At 54.4% G+C, this 20652-nt stretch overlaps 1 protein-coding gene across 4 annotated transcripts in view; it reads right to left on the bottom strand.

Moving 5' to 3' along the window:
- The window catches only part of GTF2IRD1 (GTF2I repeat domain containing 1), a 124132-nt gene that overhangs the window by 39988 nt on the left and 63492 nt on the right, over positions 1 to 20652 (bottom strand). For 3 of the 4 annotated variants that reach the window (XM_043561354.1, XM_043561352.1, XM_043561355.1), the window contains 6 exons: positions 13413 to 13460; positions 12410 to 12475; positions 11164 to 11347; positions 3873 to 3922; positions 3591 to 3647; positions 2305 to 2388 (listed from right to left, as the gene is read on the bottom strand). In XM_043561354.1, coding sequence (XP_043417289.1) covers positions 2305 to 2388; positions 3591 to 3647; positions 3873 to 3922; positions 11164 to 11347; positions 12410 to 12475; positions 13413 to 13460 — 489 coding nt within the window. The remainder of the gene's footprint in view (positions 1 to 2304; positions 2389 to 3590; positions 3648 to 3872; positions 3923 to 11163; positions 11348 to 12409; positions 12476 to 13412; positions 13461 to 20652) is intronic. The other variant, XM_043561353.1, reaches the window with a different exon arrangement.

Raw genomic sequence — 20652 nt, 5'->3', positions numbered from 1 at the left:
AAAGACACCAAGGACATCTCTGAACTGCTGGATCCAGTTGGTCCTGAAGGCCGCCCCACTGCTGGATTTCCCATGCTACGAGCTATGGCTGATTATACTGTCCAAAGACGGCCGCCCCAATATTTCTCCCATCCCATGTGCTCCTCTTTTTTTTTTTTTTTTTTTTAATTTTTTTTTTCAACGTTTATTTATTTTTGGGACAGAGAGAGACAGAGCATGAATGGGGGAGGGGCAGAGAGAGAGGGAGACACAGAATCGGAAACAGGCTCCAGGCTCTGAGCCATCAGCCCAGAGCCTGACGCGGGGCTCGAACTCCCGGACCGCGAGATCGTGACCTGGCTGAAGCCGGACGCTTAACCGACTGCGCCACCCAGGCGCCCCACCACGTGCTCCTCTTAACGTCACATCGACACTCCCCCACAGAGAACTGGGGCCTGTGTCCCCTCCCCTTGAACCTGGGCTTGGTGGGGACTTTGTAATGACCTCGACCAATAGAGCATGGCAGAGGTGACGAAGCACAACCTCTGAGGCTGGGCCACAAAAGGCAACAGCTTCCACCCGGCCGGCAAATCCAGCTGTCCTGGAGACGCTATGCTGGGGAGCCCACGCGGAGGGACGGCGTGGAAATGTGGAGAGATGAGAAAGAGCCAGTGGCCGCTATTTTAGGCTGCTCGGTTCGGGGCGATCTGCTCTGTGGTCATAGTAACCGGATCAGGAGCCGATCTACACCCTTGATGGCTGAAGCCAGTGCGACTTTGTTTTTGTTACTCGAGACCATACAGCATCTTAACTGCACTGGCCTGTTTTCTCCAAGCCAGGACTCAAACCGGACGCCTGCCTTTCCCTCCCTGCTCGCCCAGCGATCCTACTCCTGAAGCTCACCTTGATCCCATCCGCTTTCCTCCGGCATCCCGGCCAGGGCCACCCAGGCCGCCATCACTCCGGTTCCACCCTCCGAGCTGGCCTCCCCACCCTGCCCTCTTGCCCCCATTCACCTTTCTCACGGGGAGCCAGGAAGACGCTTTAAAGCCACAAAGTGGCGGGGCGCCTGGGTGGCTCAGTCGGGTGAGTGCCCGACTTCGACTCAGGTCATGATCTCACAGTTCGTGAGTTTGAGCCCTGCGTCGGGCTCTGTGCTGACAGCTTGAAGCCTGGAGCCCGCTTTGGATTCTGGGTCTCCCTCTCTCTCTGCGCTTGCCCTGCTCGTGCTCTGTCTCTCTCAAAAATAAACATTAAAAAAAAAAAACCACAAAAACTACAAAGTGGCTTGTGTCACTTCAGTCCTCAGCATAAAATACAAAACCAAGAACACGGTTGCCTCTAAAGGCCCTAGGTGATGGGGTGTCTGTGTTCCGGCCACCTCTACAGGGTCCCTCTCCTATAGCTCTACTCCCCCAATTCAGTTTTCTGCCCCTTCCTAGGATAAGCCTCAGGGCCTTTGCACGTGCTATGACCTCAGCTGGACTGCCCTTCCTGCATACTCTGGTAGTAACTCCTTACCCACCCCTTCAGTTCTTTTTTTAAAGAGGCCTCTTTCTTTAAAGAGGCCTCCCTGGCTCCCAATTGAAGGTAAGTACCCAAGTTATTCTCTCTTGAGCAGCTTGCTCTTTTCCTGCAAAATTGTGGAACAGAGTCTCATTGTTATTAGATTCTGTGTGTAGTTTTTCTTTTTTTTTTTTATGTGTGTTTATTGTTGAGACAGGAGGAGGGGCAGAGAGAGAGGGAGACACAGAATCGGAAGCAGGCTCCAGGCTCTGAGCTGTCAGCACGGAGTCCCAATGCGGGGCTCACACCCAGGGACCGTGAGATCGTGACCTGAGCTGAAGTCGGATGCCTAACTGACTGAGCCACCCAGGCGCCCCTATAGTTTTGTTTTTTTTTAATGTGTATTTATTTTGAGAGAAAGAGAGAGAGAGAGAGAGAGAGAGAGAATCCCAAGCAGGTTCCACGCTGTTAGCACAGAGCCGGACGTGAAGCTCAAACTCAAGAATCATGGAGACCGTGACCTGAGCTGAAATCAAGAGTCGGATGCTTAACCGACTGAGCCGCCTAGACACCCCTGTGTGTAGTTCTCGAATTACAAGCCCAGTCTTGACCCCGCTGGTCTACAGCGCCCAAGAGGGCAGGGCCTCTGTTTTCTTCGCTACCGTATCCCCAGCGTCTGGCACATAGTAAGTGCTCAAGAAATGCCTGTGAGCGAGCGGATGGTTTCCCCAGAAATGACCACGGCTACCAGCAGGAAGCGTCTGCCTCTCTTCCCGCGGCAGCCAGGCTGCCCTCCCGCCCGGGCACCCCGGGGCTCACCGTATTTCTTATTGAACAGGTCCTGGACTTGCTCCCGCAGCGTGTTGGCGATGTCGATGCGCGAGAGTCGAGCGTCGTAGTTTTCTGCAAAGTGAGAAACAATTACGGATTTGAGGCTGTCCAATTAAAAGGCACGTGGGGACTTTTCACGAATAGGATTGCCTAATTATGGGGAACTCCTCCTCAGAGCAGGCCCCTCAGAGTCCTTCAGAACTAACATCTAGACGGAGATGTAGGTTTTTCCGGAAGGACGCACACTGTTGTGACAACAGCAACGAGTGGGAAATTTAGTTAATTGTTGACATTTGAAAACCACTAAACCAGTAAATGAGCCTGAGAGGTGAGAGACGGCACGAGGAAGAGCAGGCTAGGAGCAGGGGTTCGGTGGGGAGGGCCACCCCGGGTCCCTCTCTCACCCGGGGGGGGGGCGGGGTATCTGCTGGGAGCCCATGTGGCAGCCCATGCCATGGGGGCCCCAGACAGGCCCCTGACCTCGAGAGACTGCAGCCTGGCACAGCCCGGGGAGAGAGAGAGGGAGGGAGGGAGTGGACCTCTGGGCGGTCGAGTGGTGGGGGGGGGGGTTACGGTGAGGACCCCAGTCCTCTGTGAGGCTGGGTACAAGGAGTCACGGGTGGGGTGGGGGTCGTGAGTGCCCCTCACTGCGGCAAGTTCTGGCTGCCCGGGAGGGAGAGAGACAGGGCAGTGAGCAGCCATCCCCCTGGGATTGGGGTCCTATCTCTGGGCCCCCCACTCCCTGGGCTGGTCTCGCTGACCTCACTCTCTCCTCAGAGCCGCAGGGACCACCCAGGGGCCACCCGGGGAACAGCCCACCCTCGGGGACTCACGGCCACACCCCGGAGCTGTCCCAACTCGGCACGTGGACTTCCTGCTTCTGGCTCTCCCCTGCATTTGCTCAAGCTTCTCCCGCCTTCCATCCATCTTCCGCCCCACTCACTGTCCCTCACCCCTTCGTGGCCCAGCCACGGTTCTCCTTGTCCATAGAACCCCCTTGCACTTGGGGACCTCGGCCTTTTTTGGCTTCAGGCATCGAGCACAGCTGACCGCCTCCCCAGAGGGGACAGTGGGTGCGCTCCTGCACCCTGCCATCCTCCTGCACTCTTAGGGAGACTCTTCTTCCCGCCCACCTGCCAGCCAGCCTCACTCAGACCCCCAGGCCATGACGATGGGGGCCAGCCCCTCCCACCCGCAGCCTGGCCCTCCAAAGCCAAGCCAGGTCAAGGTCATGGCACTGGGACAGCGGACCCCATCCTGAGCTGCAACCTTACCTTGAAAACCCTGTCTCTTCAGGCTCTCGTCCACAAGAGGGTCCCCGGAATCCCTCTCTGGGGGCGGGGAAGGGGGAGGAGAGAAGCCAGGGTGAACAGCCAGCTCCTGGGACCCGGGGACAGGGGCAGTATCTCTGGGGGGGATCCCGGTGGAGAGGGCAGTGGGGGACGCCAGGGGAGGCGGGACCAGGAGAGAGGAAGAGGGAGAAGGGATGGTGGCAGAGACCTGGGACCCCTCCCACGCCCGGCGGGCGCCTCAGCCCGCGTCCCTGAACGGGGTACCTTGGCTGTCCGCGATGGGCTCTTTGACTCCCTCGGTGAGCAGCTCGGGTCTGGAAAACACCACAGCAGGGCAATCGCTGAGGCCCCTCCGGGCCTTCCTGGTATAGCTTCAGTCTGCACCCCTGGGCCTCAGCTTACCCAGCTGTGCAACAGGCCCTCCCAGCCCTGGACAGCCCAGGTGTGGGTCCCCGTCCTTCGCCCTTGTCCTGTCGGCCCACGTGTGGTACTGGGGGGGGCTGTGCTGGGCTCTGAGGACCCCGCCCAGAGGGAGGTCAGCCTGGCCCCAACCACGTGGAGCTGCCATTGTCGCTCAGTTCTGCGATGCTTCCCCACGGTACCAGTTTGAAGTGCAGAAGCAGGCGGCAAGATCTCAGAGCGACAGGGCAGGTCCCGGGTCTCCGGCTGACACCCAAGAGCTGCCGGGTCACTTGCAGTCGGGGCCTCGGGGACCGACCCCAGCTCTGCACTAATACCTGTATCTCCAGACCCCACAGAGACCCCCGAGATGTCATGGCGCGCTCTCTCGACCCCCTTGAGGCGGGCACTGTTTCCATCACTCCATTCACAGGATGCGGAGACTGAGCAACGTGCCCAGGACCACACAGCGGGATCGGGCAGGGCTCAGAAAAGGCCCCGCCCCCCCTCACAGCCGAGACACCTCCCCACCAGGGCCTCTGCTGTCTCATCTGACACAGCGGGAGCCCCGCTCGGGTCCTGACTCTCGCAGGTGACAGTGGGGACGTCGTTTCACTTTCTGGGACTCAGTTTCCCCATAAGGAGAAGGGGAAGAGGTAGTAGTGGAGAAGTTTCTAAATGCAGCCTGAGGCCTCTTCTGGCCCCTGAGGCTGGGCTCCAAGGCAGGGCTGTGCATCCTCCTCCCTCAGGCCCTGTGAGCCCAGCTCGGGGCACGTTCCCACGTGCCTGCTGCCAGGAAAGGCAGCAAATCCTCATCCACTGACCACCTGACCTGGGGTGGGGGTGCCCTGAGTCTGGCCTTTGGTCTCCCTTCTAGGCAGGGTCTCCTCTGGGCCACTTCTTGGTTACCCCCGTGACGGAGAGGTCATTACCTCTCCCAGCAGCCTCACCCACAGACCCATACTCACACTGAACCCTGGTCCAGCACCCCACCCCCACGACACCCGTCAGGAGATTCGAAGGAGTAGTTTTCCACTACCCGTCCCACTCCATCATCCCCCCTGGCCCGTCAGCCCTCCTCCAGCCAGCCTGACCTCCCCAACATCCTCAGCCTGCCACAGACTCCAGGACAGGCCTGCTCTAGCTGGACAAGTCTGCATCACAAACAGGGCATTGAGAATCTGTGCTATATGATAAAGACTTTGGTCTCTGTCTCTGGTTCCTGGGAGGTAAACTCTCATCTTTGGTTATTTCTCGAGTGACGGGAGCGTCTTTATTATTATTATTCCTGGTTGGGACCCTGGGATCAGACCGAAGTTTATGCTAGGGAGATGATTTGGGATTCTGGAAGACTGACCACGTGATCAGAGGGCTGAGGCTCTGAGCCACCTGCTATCAGCCCACCCTCCTAATTTCTACAGACTGAGCTCAGTCACGTGGCCAATGACCTGAGCAAGCACGCCTATGGAAAGAATCCCAATAATAATCATGGACACTGAACTCGGGGCTGGAGGGTGACATATGCCTGATAACATGGGGACCTCGCCTTTTGTGAGTGCCATTTGGCTGGTCCTGGTCAGTACCCTTTATATAAAACGGTAATTGTAATACAGGATGTTCCCGAGGTCTGGGAGTTGTTCTAGCTAATTACTGAACTTGCAGGGAGTTGTGGGAAGCCTCAGATTTAGGACCAGATGCTCAGAAGTGTAGGTGGCCTAGGGACCCCCAAACTTGCAGCTGGGGTCTGAAGTGGGCGTGGTCTTGTTGGAGACCGTGCCCTGAACCTGTGGCATCTGCTAATGCCCTGTGGTCAGGATCAGATCTCACTGTGGTGTTACATCAGCCAGAGCCCTCCGCCACGACTCCCGGGTAGCAATTTCCTATCCGTGTGAACCCACCCAAGATTTTAAGTTTCCAAAAGGTTTCTAAACTTTGAGAATTTGATGAAAGCAAGGGGTCCTCTCCCCACAAGAATGCACCAAAGAATATGAACATCTGGCTTACAAACTCAAGGATCGGGGTGTAAAGAATGCTTTCCGATCAAAAGTTTCGAAAGTTTAATCTGATTTGTGCCAGTTGTAATGACTGGTAGAGGTTGTCCAAAGTATGTCCTCCACAAGGATGTGGAGGTCAGGTACAGGCAGAAAGTGTGTCGGTCAATTACTGACGTCTCCTACAGGTGATGACTTCTCATATATACAAATGTGCAGTTGACCCTTGACGGACATGCGTTTGAACTGTGTGGGTCCACTCACATACAGATTTTTTTTCCAAAAAATACAGTTCAGTACTGTAAATGCATCTTCTCTTCTGTACATTTTCTAAGTTTTTAAAAAAATTTTTGGTGCTTAGTTTTGAAAGAGAGAGAAAGAGAGAGACAGAGACAGAGCACGAGTGGGGGAGGGGTAGAGAGAGAGGGAGACACAGAATCCGAAGCTCCAGGCTCTGGGCTGTCAGCACAGAGCCCAATGCGGGGCTCGAACCCACGAACTGTGAGATCATGACCCGAGCCGAAGTCAGACGCTCAACCGACTGAGCCATCCAGGCACCCCTCTGTTTATAAATTTTTTAAGACGTTTATTTATTTTTGAGAGAGAGTGCACGTGCATGTGGGGAAGGGGCAGAGAGAGAGCGGACAGAGGATCTGAAGTGGGCTTTGTGCTGACAGCCCGACTCGGGGCTTGAGCTCCTGGACCGCAAGATCATGACCTGAGCCAAAGTCAGGACGCTTAACCGACTGAGCCACCCAGGCACCCCACTTCTTTACATTTTCTGAACATTTTCTTTTTTTCTAGCTTACTTTGTTGTAAAAATATGGTATATAATACATACAACATACAAATTCGTGTTAACTAGCTGTTTATGTTATTGGTAAGGCTTCCGGGTCAACAGTGGGTTATTAGTAGTTACTTTTTTTTTTTCCTATTCTTTTTTTATGCCTGATTATAGTTGACATACAATGTTACATTAGTTTCAGAGGTAAGTAGTTAAGTTTTTGGGGAGTCAAAAGTGATACGTGAATTTTCAACTGCATGGGGACTGGGGGTGTCAGGACTCCTAACCTCCATTTTTTTTAATGTTTATTTATTTTGAGAGAGAGTGCACGAACACATGCTTACATGTGTGTGCATGCACACGAGCAGGGGAGGGGAAGGGAGAGAGGGAGAGAGAGAATCCCAAGCAGGCTCTGCACTCTCAGCAGAGAGCCCTATATGGGGCTCAATCTCATGAACTGTGAGGTCCTGACCAAGAGTTGGACACTTAACCGACTGAGCCACCCAGACACCCCTCTAATCCCTGTACTGTTCAAAGGTCAACTTTATATTTTTATGGGCTGAACTGTATCTCCCCCAAATTTCATATATTGAAGCCCGGACCCCCCTGTACCTTGGGATGTGACTGTATTTGAAGCCAGTGTCTTTTAAAAGGTGGTTAAATTTACATGAGGACGTCGGGCGGACCCTCATCCCCTGACTGGTGCCCTTATAAGAAGAAGGAATTAGGTCACATGGAAAGAGCCACCTGGGATGTATGTACATAGAGAAAAGGCCATATGAAGGCACAGTGAAGAGGTGACCACCTGCAAGCCAGAGAAAGAGGTCCCCAGAGAAACGCGACCTGCCACACCTTGATCTTGGACTTCCGGTCTCCAGAGCCAGGGGAGACAAATGTCTGTTACACTTTGTTACTGCCGGCCCAGCACGCTAATATGCATATCTACATACATATACATGAGGTACATACATATTCCTTATTCGGATGGAATGCATATACCATAACATTCATCTTTAAAGTACACCAATCTCGCGCGCCTGGGTGGTGTTGGTTAAGCGTCCGACTTTGGCTCAGGTCATGATCTCACGGTTCGTGAGTTCGACCCCCGCGTTGGAGTTGGAGCCTGCTTCCGATTCTGTGTCTCCCTCTCTCTCTGACCCTCCCCTGCTCACACTCTCCCTCTCTCTCAAAAATAAATAAACATTAAAAAAGAAATTTAAAGTATACCAATCTGTGGTTTTCAGCATGTTCACAAAGTTGTTTATACAGCTGTCCTTCTACCTAATTCTAGAACATTTACATCGCCCCCCGACGCACCCTTTCCTAAAGTAAGATTAAAAGGAGAGGTGGCTCTTTCTCACTTAATACTCCCAACAGTAGTCTTGCTGAGTTTTAAAATGAGAAATAACAAAGTAAGTACACTAAGGGCTCAGTCTCTTAAAATTACCCAGCAAAGCCTTTGCTCCACAGCCCCAAATGCCATGCCCGGCAAAAGCCATCGCTCTCTCCCACTTGAGCCATTTTCTTTGCTTGGCTTGCAGAAAACTGTAATCAGTTAAACTTACTTTTTATTTTATTTTACTTTACTTTACTTTATTTTATTTTACTTTATTTTATTTTATTTTATTTTACTTTTATTTTATTTTATTTTACTTTATTTTATTTTATTTTATTTTACTTTATTTTATTTTATTTTGAGAGAGTGGGCGAGTGCAGGGGAGGGGCAGAGAAAGAGAGAGAATCCCAAGCAGGCTCCACATGGTCACTACAGAGCCGGATGCGGGGCTCAAACTCACGAACCGCGAGATCATGACCTGAACTGCAATTAAGAGTCGGACGCTTAACCGAATGAATGAGCCACCCAGGCGCCCCTAAACGTACTTTTCAAAACTGATGTATTTTAAAAGACGTGAAATCCTTATCCAGGCAACCACATGAATTTCTCTCAAAAGCTAAGAGAAAGACGTCAACTCAAAAGGCTGAGCACTGGACCGCTGCATTTGAAAGACATTCTGGAAAAGGCGAAATGATGACAGAAGGTCGATCGGCCGTTGCCAGGGGCTCTAGGGTGGCCAACAAAGGGACACGCGAAATGTTGGGGGTGATGGGACTGTTCTGTATCCTGATTACAGTGGTAAGAGCTCGTCAGAGTTCAAAGAGGGTACACTTAAAAAGGGCGAGGGGCGCCTGGGGGGCTCAGTCAGTTGAGCCTCGACTCTTGATTTCCGCTCAGGTTACGACCTCTCAGTTCATGAGTTCGAGCCCCACAACGGGCTCCATCTGGCAGCACACGGCCTGCTTGGGGTTCTCTTCTCTCTCTCGGCCCCTCCCCTAACTCCTTCTCTCTCTCGAGGTAAATAAACAACTTTAAAAAAAAAAAGGGTGAATTGTGCTGAATATGAATTAAACCCTAACAAACCTGATGCTAGAAAAAAAACAAACCCATCTTGATCGCGTACTTACAGTGCACCAGGCCCGTGGCTGAGCCTTGACCTCCACGCTGCCGCTCTGGGAAGCGTACGGTGCTTCCCATTGGACACCCCGAGCAGCTTGCCCAAGGTCACGGGCAGTAACAGGAGGTACAGACTCAGCCCCAGGAGACCGAGTGTCACCAGGCTCATCGGCCTCGCTTTCTAAGTATAAAGGGGCACAAAAAAATGCTCGTGAGCACAGGAGAAAGGCTGTCCCTGCACTAAACATCGACCCAGGTCAGCTTACTGAGGAGGCGCTCTTGACTTGGCTCCTCCCTCCGAGGCTTTCAGGTTCTCGATTTGGAGGGAGGGACGGGGCAGGCAGCCCCCATGTGTCCCTTCCCTCCTGAATGTGGACATTCAGGACATTTGGCTCCCAATGCCCTGTCCCCACCCTGACGTCTGCCCTACCCAGGGGGTGAGTTTTGGGTATCCACCCACCAGAAGCCCCCCCCCCCCCCCGCCACGCGCCTCAAACACAACATGCGTCAGATTGACTCCTGACGGCAGCCTCCACCCCTTCTATCTCAGAAAATGGATTACCGCCCCCCCCCCAGGGGATCAGCCTTGACGGAGTCATTCGGGCCCCCCTTTCTCTCCCACCCCACGGCCAACATGTCAGCATATCCCGACAGCCCATCTTCAGAATGCTGCCTGAACCTGAACTTCTCACCAAGCTCCTACCCTGTCCATGGGGCCAGAGGAAAGCCTCCTCGCTGGTCCCTGCTCCTGCCCCTGCCCACAGTCCCCAGGTAGCCCTCCACCTCATTAAAAAAAAAAAAAAAAAAAAAAAAGACCAGATCATGTCATATTCTCCTCCGAATCCTCCAGTGAGTTCTCATTAAATGTAAAATAAAATCCGAACTCTTGAAGCCTGTCCGAGACCCTGCATGATCCAGCCCCTGCTCCCTCCCAGGCTTTACCACTCTTTTCTCCCTCAGTCTGCCTAGTCACACCAGCACCTCACTAGTCTTCAAACATGTGAACGTGCCCCTGCCTCAGGGCCTTTGCACCTGCCCTCCCTCTGCCTGAACGCCCTTTCGCCAGATATCAACATGCCTTGCTTCCTTAAATAGGTTCCTCCTGCCCCTCTCTGCCCCCTGACCCTGTGTCATAGCGTTCGCCTTTGCCCGACATTATATGGTAGTTTTAGTCAATGAGACTGGCCAACTCAAGGGTAGAACTCAGCATTTGCTGCTTCTCACAACCTGCACACGGCTTGCACTCAAGATGTACTTGTTGAAGGAAGGCACCACATGTCCATTATTTGGGTCCCTCGGAGCACCCCCTTCCTTGTTCCTCCTGGTGCAAACCAGGCCCCGTGGGAGGGCGCCCTGCTCCACACCCCGTCACCCGCCTGCCACTCTAGGCACAAAGGCTGCCATGAATCTCCCAATTTGGGGGGCCATCTACTCCCCCAGGGAGGGGGGACAAACCCTTAAGACTCTCCTCTTTCTTGCCACTTTCAACCAAACCAAGCCTAAATTTACGTGATGTAACAGTAGCAACAAACAGGTCACCCCAGACACCCCTCCCCGCCTTAAATCAGTAGCTGCCTCCACCTTTTCCTCAGGGATTTTCTATCTGAGCTGGGCACACAGGCTGGATCCCCTGGCGCTCCGCTGGGCCCTCGAAGGCAAAAGCAAGGGTGCCTGGGCGGTTATCTCACGGCTTTGTGGGTTCAAGCCCCGTGCTGGGCTCCGCACTGACAGTGCAGAGACTGATGGGGATTCTCTCCCTCCCTCTCTCCCCATCCTCCCCACTGGCTCTCTCTGTCTCTCTCAAAATGAACAAACTTAAAAAAAAAAAAAAGACAAAAATGAGACGATTTTTCCCCCCACGATTTGGTGCTTCTCCCAGGCGCCGGGCAAGCCTGGAGGGCCCCCCCCGTGGACGCGGCCAGCCCTTACCTCTTGATGACAAACTGGATGCTGTTGCTGGCTTCCAGGATCTTCCGGAGCTTGGCGATCCCGAAGCAGTTGGGCCTGCGGAGGGAGATGCCTTCAGGCAGCCCCACCACAAACAGCTCCTCCGGGTACATCAGGAACTTGGAGTAGGGCACCTTGACGGGCTCCGAGATGCCAATGGCCTTGGCTGCGGAGACACGGCTGCTGTAGGGCCACCCAGGGCTACGGGGGCTATGAGCCTCCGCTCTAGCCTCCCGCGTCTGTGCGGGGTGTGTGCGTGCATGCGTGCGTGCATGCGTGTGTGTGTGTGTGTGTGTGTGCAGGTGCGAGGGCTCTCGAGAGTCAGGTGTTAGTTGACCCCCCCAACCCTCCTGAGAGACGGATACTGTTACCCCCAGTCTGCAGGTAAGAGACCGGGAGCTCAGAGGGGACACGATTCAGTGGCAGAGCCCCAGGGCTGGGGGGTGTGAACCCGAGTCAGTGGGACCCCCAAACCCACACATAGTCAGTGCCCTCATGCACTGAAACCACTGATGGCTGGTGACACCTGGCATTGGCTCCACCCAAGCCCCCATCCCCTTTGCTGCTGGTACGGCCTTCCGGAGTCCCCCTCCCGCCAGAAATAACCCCCAAACTCTGTGTGGCCCAGCACCGCAGCTTAGGAATGGGATAGGTTGGAGACCCAGGCCAGCCACTCACGGCCACTCACGCTCAGACAAGCCGAATCATCTCCCCAGGCCTTACTTTTCCTCATCCATAAAATGGGTATGAGGACGCAAGGATTTTGCGGGACGGGAGAGCTCATGTGAAACCCCTAGCCAGTGCCCGGCAAACCACTGGGGCCTAACAAAAGAATAGCCTCCTCTCCCCTCCCATACCCTCTTTCCTGGACTCCCAAGTAGGAAAGTCCTTGCTATATAAGAGTCCTCCTGAGGACCCTGGATGAGGGTGTCTGTGAGAACAGAAGAGCGGTCACTGCAGTGAACAGAATGGGCTCTCCAATGTGCGGCTGAGGCAGACCGAGGGAGCGTGTGGATGAAGAAGGCTGGGGGCTGCGTTTAGGGGGGGAGGGCAATGCCTCAGTTTCCCTGGGTGTCCCCATCCCCTTCCCAGTGCGCCCCAGCACCGCCCCCCCCGCCCCTCCCGCCCTTGCCCCTGTGCAGGGAGCAGCGGGGCCCAGAGTCCCTCCGAAAACAGGGCGGCTGGAAGGAGGGCTGGCCGCCCTGGGCCTGTCCGGCTCCTTGCTCACCGTATCGCGTGTTGAAGAGCAGTTCCACCTGCTTCCGCAGGGGCCGGATCACGTCACCGTGGCTGTCTGGAAGGCAAAAGGCAGCCTGTTGGGCCTCCCCAGGGGCAGCAGGACCCCGCTCCTCAGCTCATGTCCCAGCTCTGCCAGCACCAAGAATGACCCCGCACTGGGACCTTGGAAGGGGGGGGAAGGCCGGCTGGCGGCGGCGGCGGGTAACCTCTTTCCCCAGAAATGGCACCCCCAGACTGGTCCGCAGGGTTCCCAAACTCAAACGTCTGCTCTTAAAATCGGGTCTAAGGTACCACCAGGGCTGAATGGTGATTTGGAAGATTCTGGCAATTTTGCGGCCGAAGAATGACCAGAGACCTTTCTAAGGGTGTGTCCGTCACTCTAGACCAGCTCGGGAAGTGACTTAGCTAGTGGGGGAACGGTAAGCCTGTAAATTGAGTATGCCGCCACCAGGTGGCAGTGGAATTTTCTATCCCTGCCCCTGGTCAGGCTGGGTTTGGGGAAATGACCGTTCTCTCCTCTCACAGCCACTCATCCCATCCCAGGGGCAGAAACCCCCAAGAGGAAACACACACATCCCCGCTTTGATCTCTCTTCCTGCACACTACTCTCCCTCAACAGGAAGGGAATGAGCAGCGTTCCTGAGAATGCGCCGGTCTGGTGGACTCCACAAAGCCAATTTTATGCTTTCCGGCCTCCATTCTACTGGCTCAGTCTCCAGACTTAAAACCTTTGTGAAAGAAGCAGGGTGTGTATAAAAACAAAGAGGGTGCTCTGCGTTTCGCGCACCACGAAGAGCTGCTTGTGCCTCTGACCAGGTGCCTCCTAGTTCTGGAAGACACATCTGTAAACTCCTCCCACCTTGAGGAAGCCCACAGGACCCTCACCTCCAACGGCGGCGGCGTGTTGGAAAGAACCAGAGACAGTGGGGAGAGGAAGGGCGGGGGAGGCGAGGAGAGGTGGGGTGTGACGGGGGAGGTGGACAGAGCCTCACCTTCTGTGGGCCTCTCCTCAGGCCGCGGGTCCTCGCTGGGGCCTTTCTCTGAAAGAGAACAGAGGGTGCCAGGAAGCCACGTGCATCATCTGCTGGGCCCTGTGCTGCAAAAGTCAGGCCGGACAAGTGGGGGGCGTAGAGCACAGCATGGCAACTCCCCAGGTGGGGCTGGGGACCCTCACCCTGCACAGGGACTAAACTTGTCCTCCTTGTGAAGGCACAAGGAGGGCACGTTCAGAGACCAGGTGTCGGAGCACATTTGGTACCTCTGGGGACCAGACCCGAGTCAGTCCGTTCTTTCCACGTGCTGGGTTCTGTTCTAGGCGCTGAGGACACACGGGAACAAAAGAAACCCTGTCCTGCTGTGACGCCAGATAGAACGCGTAATGCCAGTCAGCAGTGATGCCGTAATTAAAGCAGCTGGATGAGGGGGCGGGGGGGAGGGCGAGTGGGGAGCGTGGACCTGTCCTGGGTCAGGTGGTCCAGGGGGCTCTCTGATGAGATGGCACTGACCTTGGCCTAAGCTCCCAGCTCAGACCCAGCCTCGTCCCCAGGAAGCGAGGACATGGTGAGTGAGCAACTCGAAAGGTGGGTGGTAAAGCTGCACGGGGGTGGGGGCTCCTGGTGGCCGGGGTGGGGGGAAGGGCTGAGAGGGGGCTTCCTGCAGGAGGGGGATACCTGCCTGGATACGAGGGTCTATGATACGAAAAGCAGCAGGGGGGGAGCAGGGAGGGAAGAGCAGCTTGGGTGGGGGGTCAACTGAGGTTTTGGCTGCAGGAAGAAGTACATGTACGTGGATGGGGGGGTGCTGGGGCGAGGGGGGCAGGCGCACCACGGGGCCTCCCTGAGCAGCGGCCCATTATTGCCAGGGTTTGGAGGAAGGAAGGCATCGGGGATTTTCAACGCTTGAAACAACCGGAAGGAGGCTATCATCTGGGAAGCCCGCTGGCACTTTGGGCGGCCAGGTGCTTTCACACGCGGGACTGGCCCTTCACGACGTGCAGCAGCGGAGCTGGAAAGCGGTGGAACAGGTGGACCCCAGGCCTGCCACACTCCCGGCCGGTGCCCGTCTGCTCCCCCGCCAGCTCCTGCAGGCAGCACTTCGGGACAGAGGGACACAGGGCGCTGTCGCCGGTCCCGGACAGGATCGTGAGCTGGAAGGAAAGGGGCTGATCCTGGGGAGAGCTGCCAAGAGTCAAAATTCGCTCAGGATGGAGGGAAAGTGAGCCTGCGTCTGGGATCACTGGACAAACCCAAAGTTTGGGGCTCAGCTCCGAAGGGGCTGGAAGGTTCTGGAGGGTTTCACCTATGCTCAGCTGACTTGAAAAGGTAGAGGGCCAGCCCTGGGCACTCTGTGGGCGGTAGGTGCTGGGCCCTCCTGACTCTGCACGAAGGATTTACTCTGGCTGCAGTGACAACCCCAGCAAGCTGTGGTCCAGCACAACAAACCGCCAGGAAACGGCTCTCGACCAACGACATAGAGTGATTTAGAGGATCACTATCCCAGCTCCCTCCTCACTGGGCTGCCTAACTCCAACGCGTGCTTTGCGTGGCTTTCTGGTCCCTTGGCTCAGCGGTCCGCAGCAGTAACGGGCCTCGTAACACTTCCTGCCTCCCACCCCACGCCGGCACGCCTGGATCTCCTCCCAAATAGACGCATGCAGGCAAAGCCTTATCTCAGGGTCAGCTTCTGGAAGGTCCTGCGGTTTGTGCCATTTCTAGAGGAAGATGGGGGCGGACAGGGAGAGAGGAGTGTGGTGGGACCAGCAGGGCCACCAGGGGATTTCCCAGTGTGACAAGAGGAGCCAGGTAACTATCAGTCCCAGGTGAAGGGAACCGCCCAAGTATGAATCTGGAGCACCAATTAAGGTTATGAGGTGGTCCAGAGGGACACGAAGCCAGAGGGAGACCTGGCCAGGGAGTCCATGCCTGCTGTGAGCTGTCCATGTGCCGTCTTCCCGGCAGGATCAACAATCTGGAGAGCTGATAGGGATAGGACCAGCCCCAGCTCCCCACCGAATCCGGGCATCTTGGGCCCCACTATGGAGGGGCTTCTGCTGAAGGAAACTGGGGGGCGCCTGGAGGGCTCAGTCGGTTAAGCATCCGACTTCGGCTCAGGTCATGATCTCACGGTTCGTGGATTCAAGCCCCAAATCAGGCTCTGTGCTGACAGCTTGGAGCCTGGAGCCTCTTTCAGATTCTGTGTCTCCCTCTCTCTGCCCCTCCCCAGCTTGTGCTCACTGTCTCTCTCTCTCTCGCTCTCTCAAATAAATAAGCATTGGAAAAAAAAAAAAAAAAGGAAGGAAACTAAGCTGGGTCGACTCCTAGGGGCTCTGACCCAAGTGCTTTGGGGTCCCAAATACCAAACGTAGGGAACTTGCCAGACTCTCCACCCAGACGTTGGAGGCTGGGCTATTTACCCTGAATGAGCCCACCTACGTGCTCACCGCTCCCCCATTTTCCACGGTGAATAACCAGAAATACCCTCAAGAAATGATCAACGACACGCAAATACCATGGTGCTGTAGAGAGACGGCCAAAGCACCAGCTTGTGCAAAACAGTAGCAGCATCCATTAGCACTTAGCAATGTGCGGACAGAAAAGACACATGAAGTATGGATGCTAAACTAATAGCTTCCCAAGGAGGGGGCAATGCAGCTTTCCCTGCACGGTTCTATAGCATTTATTTTACAATGCACACATGCAACCAGAAAAACACGTGCCTGCACACACACACACCCTTCTGATCCAAGGTGGTCCTGAAAACCTTCAAATCTTCACACTTGACCAGCGCTGAGTGGGGTGCTTTGAAAGAAGCCTTGGATCGGCAGCCCAAGGCCAGGCCTCGGGTTCCCACTCGGTCAAACCAAAGAAGAGAAGACTTTCCGATAGAAATGGACCAGGGTAGGGGCGCCTGGGTGGCGCAGTCGGTTAAGCGTCCGACTTCAGCCAGGTCACGATCTAGCGGTCCGGGAGTTCGAGCCCCGCGTCAGGCTCTGGGCTGATGGCTCGGAGCCTGGAGCCTGTTTCCGATTCTGTGTCTCCCTCTCTCTCTGCCCCTCCCCCGTTCATGCTCTGTCTCGCTCTGTCCCCAAAAAAATAAATAAAAAACGTTGAAAAAAAAAAAATTAAAAAAAAAAAAAAGAAATGGACCAGGGTAGGGGTGCCTGGGTGGCTCCGCTGGTTAAGCGTCCGACTTCGGCTCAGGTCATGATCTCGCGGTCCGTGAGTTCGAGCCCCGCGTCGGGCTCTGTGCTGACAGCTCAGAGCCTGGAGCCTGCTTCCGATTCTGTGTCTCCCTCTCTCTCTGACCCTCCCCACTCACACTCTGTCTCTCTCTCAAAAATAAATAAACGAAAGAAAAGAAAAGAAAAGAAAAGAAAAAAGAAAAGAAAAGAAAAGAAAAAAGAAAAGAAAAGAAAGAAAGAAAGGGACCACAGCCATACGGGTCCACGGCCGCCCAGCCCCCCTGGTGTCCAGACCTGAGACAGGCACCCACGGTCTTCTCTAACAGCACTGTGAACACAGCCAGGTGCCGTGTGACCTTAGCGGCCGGGCCACTCTGTCCGCTCATCCTGAGCCTCCACACAGTTTCTCCAAGACTGCTACCAAGTCCGGTCCTACCCGGCCCATCGAGAATATTCTTTCTTCACTCCCAAGGTATTAAAAGCACATCATAACCGATGGAGGGAATTCCGAAAAAGATAACTCGCTTAACCTAACAAAGCTACTGTTCTCGCCGATCCTCTGCTTTGTTTATTGAACCAGTGATTATGTTTTCAACGGTTGCAAACAGCAGCCCTGGGCCCTCACATGCTCCCCGCCTTGTTGCCTATTTTTGGTGGCTGCTGACAGCCCGTCAGGAGGATGCCATCAACAGCTCCCCGCACAGGTGGGCTGGCTCTTTCCAGGTTTTCGCCGCTACCATTAACACGGCCACGAACGTCTCTGTGCAGAAAACGGTGTCCGTATTTCAGATTTCCTAGGACTGGACCCCTGGAGCTACCAGCATCACTCATGTTGATGGCTCCTGCAGCTGACAAATTTCTTTAAAAAGCAACTCGGGGATGCGCATTCTTCCCAGGACTAGGAGCACCCACTTCCCAGTACGCTCCACGGAGGTTCTGCCCAACTAAGGGGTGCAAAAGAGATGCCCCTCAGTCCGAGCCCTCGTCTCTCGGAGGCCGCACGCGTCTGTTTTGCTGGGTGTCGCTTTCTTTTTTTGTACAATCATCCGTTCACGTTGTGGTGGACACTGGGACGTCCCACTCTGGTCCCCTTCGAGGAAATGCTTGTTGGCCCAGCAGCAGGGAATGTGGGCAGCTGGCGGCAGGTGCCCGTGAGGGGCGGCTCCCATCCCACGACCGGTTGAGGATGTCCCAGCCCAACTCAGAACAACCCCAGGGGGCCATTCTGGCTCTAGAGTTTCCCATGGTGCTGGCAGATGCCGTTGCTGGGGCTCCATCACGGCTCTAACTCCCCAGCGGCAACCTCCCCAAACTTCCATGCCATCTTACATAGATGCATCTAATGACCCCACCACACACACACATTAAACTCCATCCCAGAGTCCGTCCCCTGGGGAACTCTGCCCATGACATTGTCCTCGGGTTGTGAATGTTTCCTGTGGATTCCAGCCCAGTGTTCTGGCCTCTGACGGCCATGGGGAACATCACTCCTCGGTGCACTGTCCATTCTTTCTGGAAACTGCATCGTCTTGCTGCCTGAACCGCCTTCACCCAACTGATAAAAACAAGAAGGAGGACCGAGCCCAGCAGGACACCATGGGAAAGCTCCCCCAGGAGGAGGCTGGAGTCCCTGTGCAGCCCTGCGTCCCCGGCTGGCCCACAGTCAAACCCAGATCCCGAGCCGACTCAGTCCCAAAGAGTGAGCCCACGCTGGCTGGCTCCCTTCTAATGGTCCAGTCATCTGTGCGGAAATCTGTTTCCGAACCGAGCCTGGGACAGGTGCACCTGTGTGCAGTCTGGACAAACCCTCCTCTGGAAGTCTGTTTCCCATGGCCGGCCCATCCTCTGTCCCCCCATGACTTCTCAGGCGCTGTGGACAGTGGATCTTAGGTATTGTCCGCCTGGGATCCAATTCCTCAGAAGCTGGAGACCTCCACTCCATCCCAGCAGCTCTGTAGACCCTATCCCCTCACTGAGTGGGACTCCCAGGTCCTGCTCAGCTTTCCTGTTTCCAGGCCATTCTCCCTAACAGAGAAGATAGACGCGGACACAGAGCAGAGACGTTCTGCTTCCATTTGGTCACCGATTCACACGGCACCATCCTCCTGGGCCAGCAGGAAACCTCCTGTATTTCTCCAGTCATGAATCTGTTTTTGGTTGGGGAAAAAATTTTCAAGTGCAGAAAAGCACACAGAATGTCGTAACAAACACCCATGTATCCACCAGCTGGAAAGGATATATGTTAGCATTTGTCATATTTGCACCTAATTTTTTTTACATGTTTATTTTTGAGAGAGAGAGACAGAGACAGAGAGAGAGTGAGAGAGACAGAGAGAGAGAGAGAGAGAGAGAGGGATTGCACCAAGGAGGGACAGAGAGAGAGGGAGACACAGAATCCGAAGCAGGCTCCAGGCTCTGAGCTGTCAGCACAGAGCCCAACGCGGGGCTCGAACCCATGAACCGTGAGATCATGACCCGAGCCGAAGACGGACACTTAGCCGACTGAGCCACCCAGGCACCCCCTGCCCTAATTTTTTAAATAAAACATTAAACCACACCGTTTTTATGTTTCTAAACTTACATAAATTCTGTATCTCCCCTAACCTTACATTTTTGAGACCTCTTTGCACCGTTTGTTTATTTTGTTTTCCTGTTGTTATATAATCTCTACACCCAACGCGAGGCTCAAACTCAACGATCATGACGTTAAGAGTCGCATGCTTTACCAACTGAGCCAGCCAGGTGCCTCTGTGCTAGTCATTTATTTATTTTATTTACTTTTATTTTTTTTAATTTTAGAGAGAGAGTGCACGAGCAGGGCAGAGGGGCAGAGGGAGAGAGAGAGAGAATTCCAGGCAGGATCCATGCTGCCTTGAGCCTAATGTAGGGCTCGATCCCACGACCCTGGGATCATGACCTGAGCTGAAATCAAGAGGCAGATGCTCAACCAACGGAGCCACCCAGGCACCCTGGGCTGGTCACTTAAGTGCCATATGGTAGCCTTAAGCACCCCCACTGCCCCCCCCCCCCATGAGGCCTACACGGGGTATCACACACATGGGACACAAACAAAAGCCAGTCTCCTCCTTCAAGTTTCATGGTCTGGCCCTGCATCCTTTACTACAGAGATTTCCAAATTTGAATCATTTGAGTACTAACGTCATTTTCTACCATACCTGTGAACCCTGTGTACTATATATTTTACATTCCATTTGTTTCATCTTTGTGATAATCAACTTCTAAACTTTACCTATGAAAATTCTTGTTTTCCCCATCTATAATAATCACAGAATGTCTGTTAATAATGCTTCGAGATGGGAGTTGGGCACCTGAGGTTCATTAAATAACTCTTTTCAATTTTGGGTGTTTTTGAACACTTCCAAAATGAAATTAAAAAGACAAAACACAGAGAACACCGCGCCCTCCCCACAGCTGTCTACCTGCTGGACCACTCCTCTTGGCTAGGACAGCACAATAGTCTGTGTCTGCCTTTGTTCTCATTCCTCCGTGGTTTATTCTCAACCCCACGGTCAGAGCAAATACTGTTAAAATGTCCCTCATGAGCTCCAACCACCCCCCCATGAGAAATTTGTCTCCTCAGAGTCAAGCCCTCACTCCTTCCTTCGACGTACTCGCCCGGCATAACCCACACCATCACCTACCTCCTTGACCTCGCCTTCCCTAACTCACTCTGCTCCAGTCACCCAGGCCTCCTTGCTTCTCCTTGAACATGCTGGATGCAACCCACCTCAGGGCCTTTGCACACGCTGGTCCCACTGCCTAGAAAGCTCTTTTCTGACGTCCAATGGCTCCCCCCTCCTTCAGTTCTTTGCTCCCAACGTCACTTTCTTAGCGAGCTCCTCTCTGACCACCCAAGGCCTGTAATAACCACCGCACGCCCACCCCTTCACACTTCCCCCTCCTGGCTTGTTCTCCCCCGACTGCATTTACCACCATCTGACTTCCTATTTTACCTATTGGTTTCTTTACTCTTTGTCTTCCTACACTAGGAGCACAGGGACCTTGGTGTTTGGTATACATATGTCTCTGTC

Source organism: Prionailurus bengalensis, chromosome E3 (genome assembly GCF_016509475.1).
Source record: "Prionailurus bengalensis isolate Pbe53 chromosome E3, Fcat_Pben_1.1_paternal_pri, whole genome shotgun sequence".
NCBI lineage: Eukaryota > Metazoa > Chordata > Mammalia > Carnivora > Felidae > Prionailurus > Prionailurus bengalensis.
Note: the sequence above shows the minus strand (reverse complement) of the source record. Positions and strands in the feature narration are given on the sequence as shown.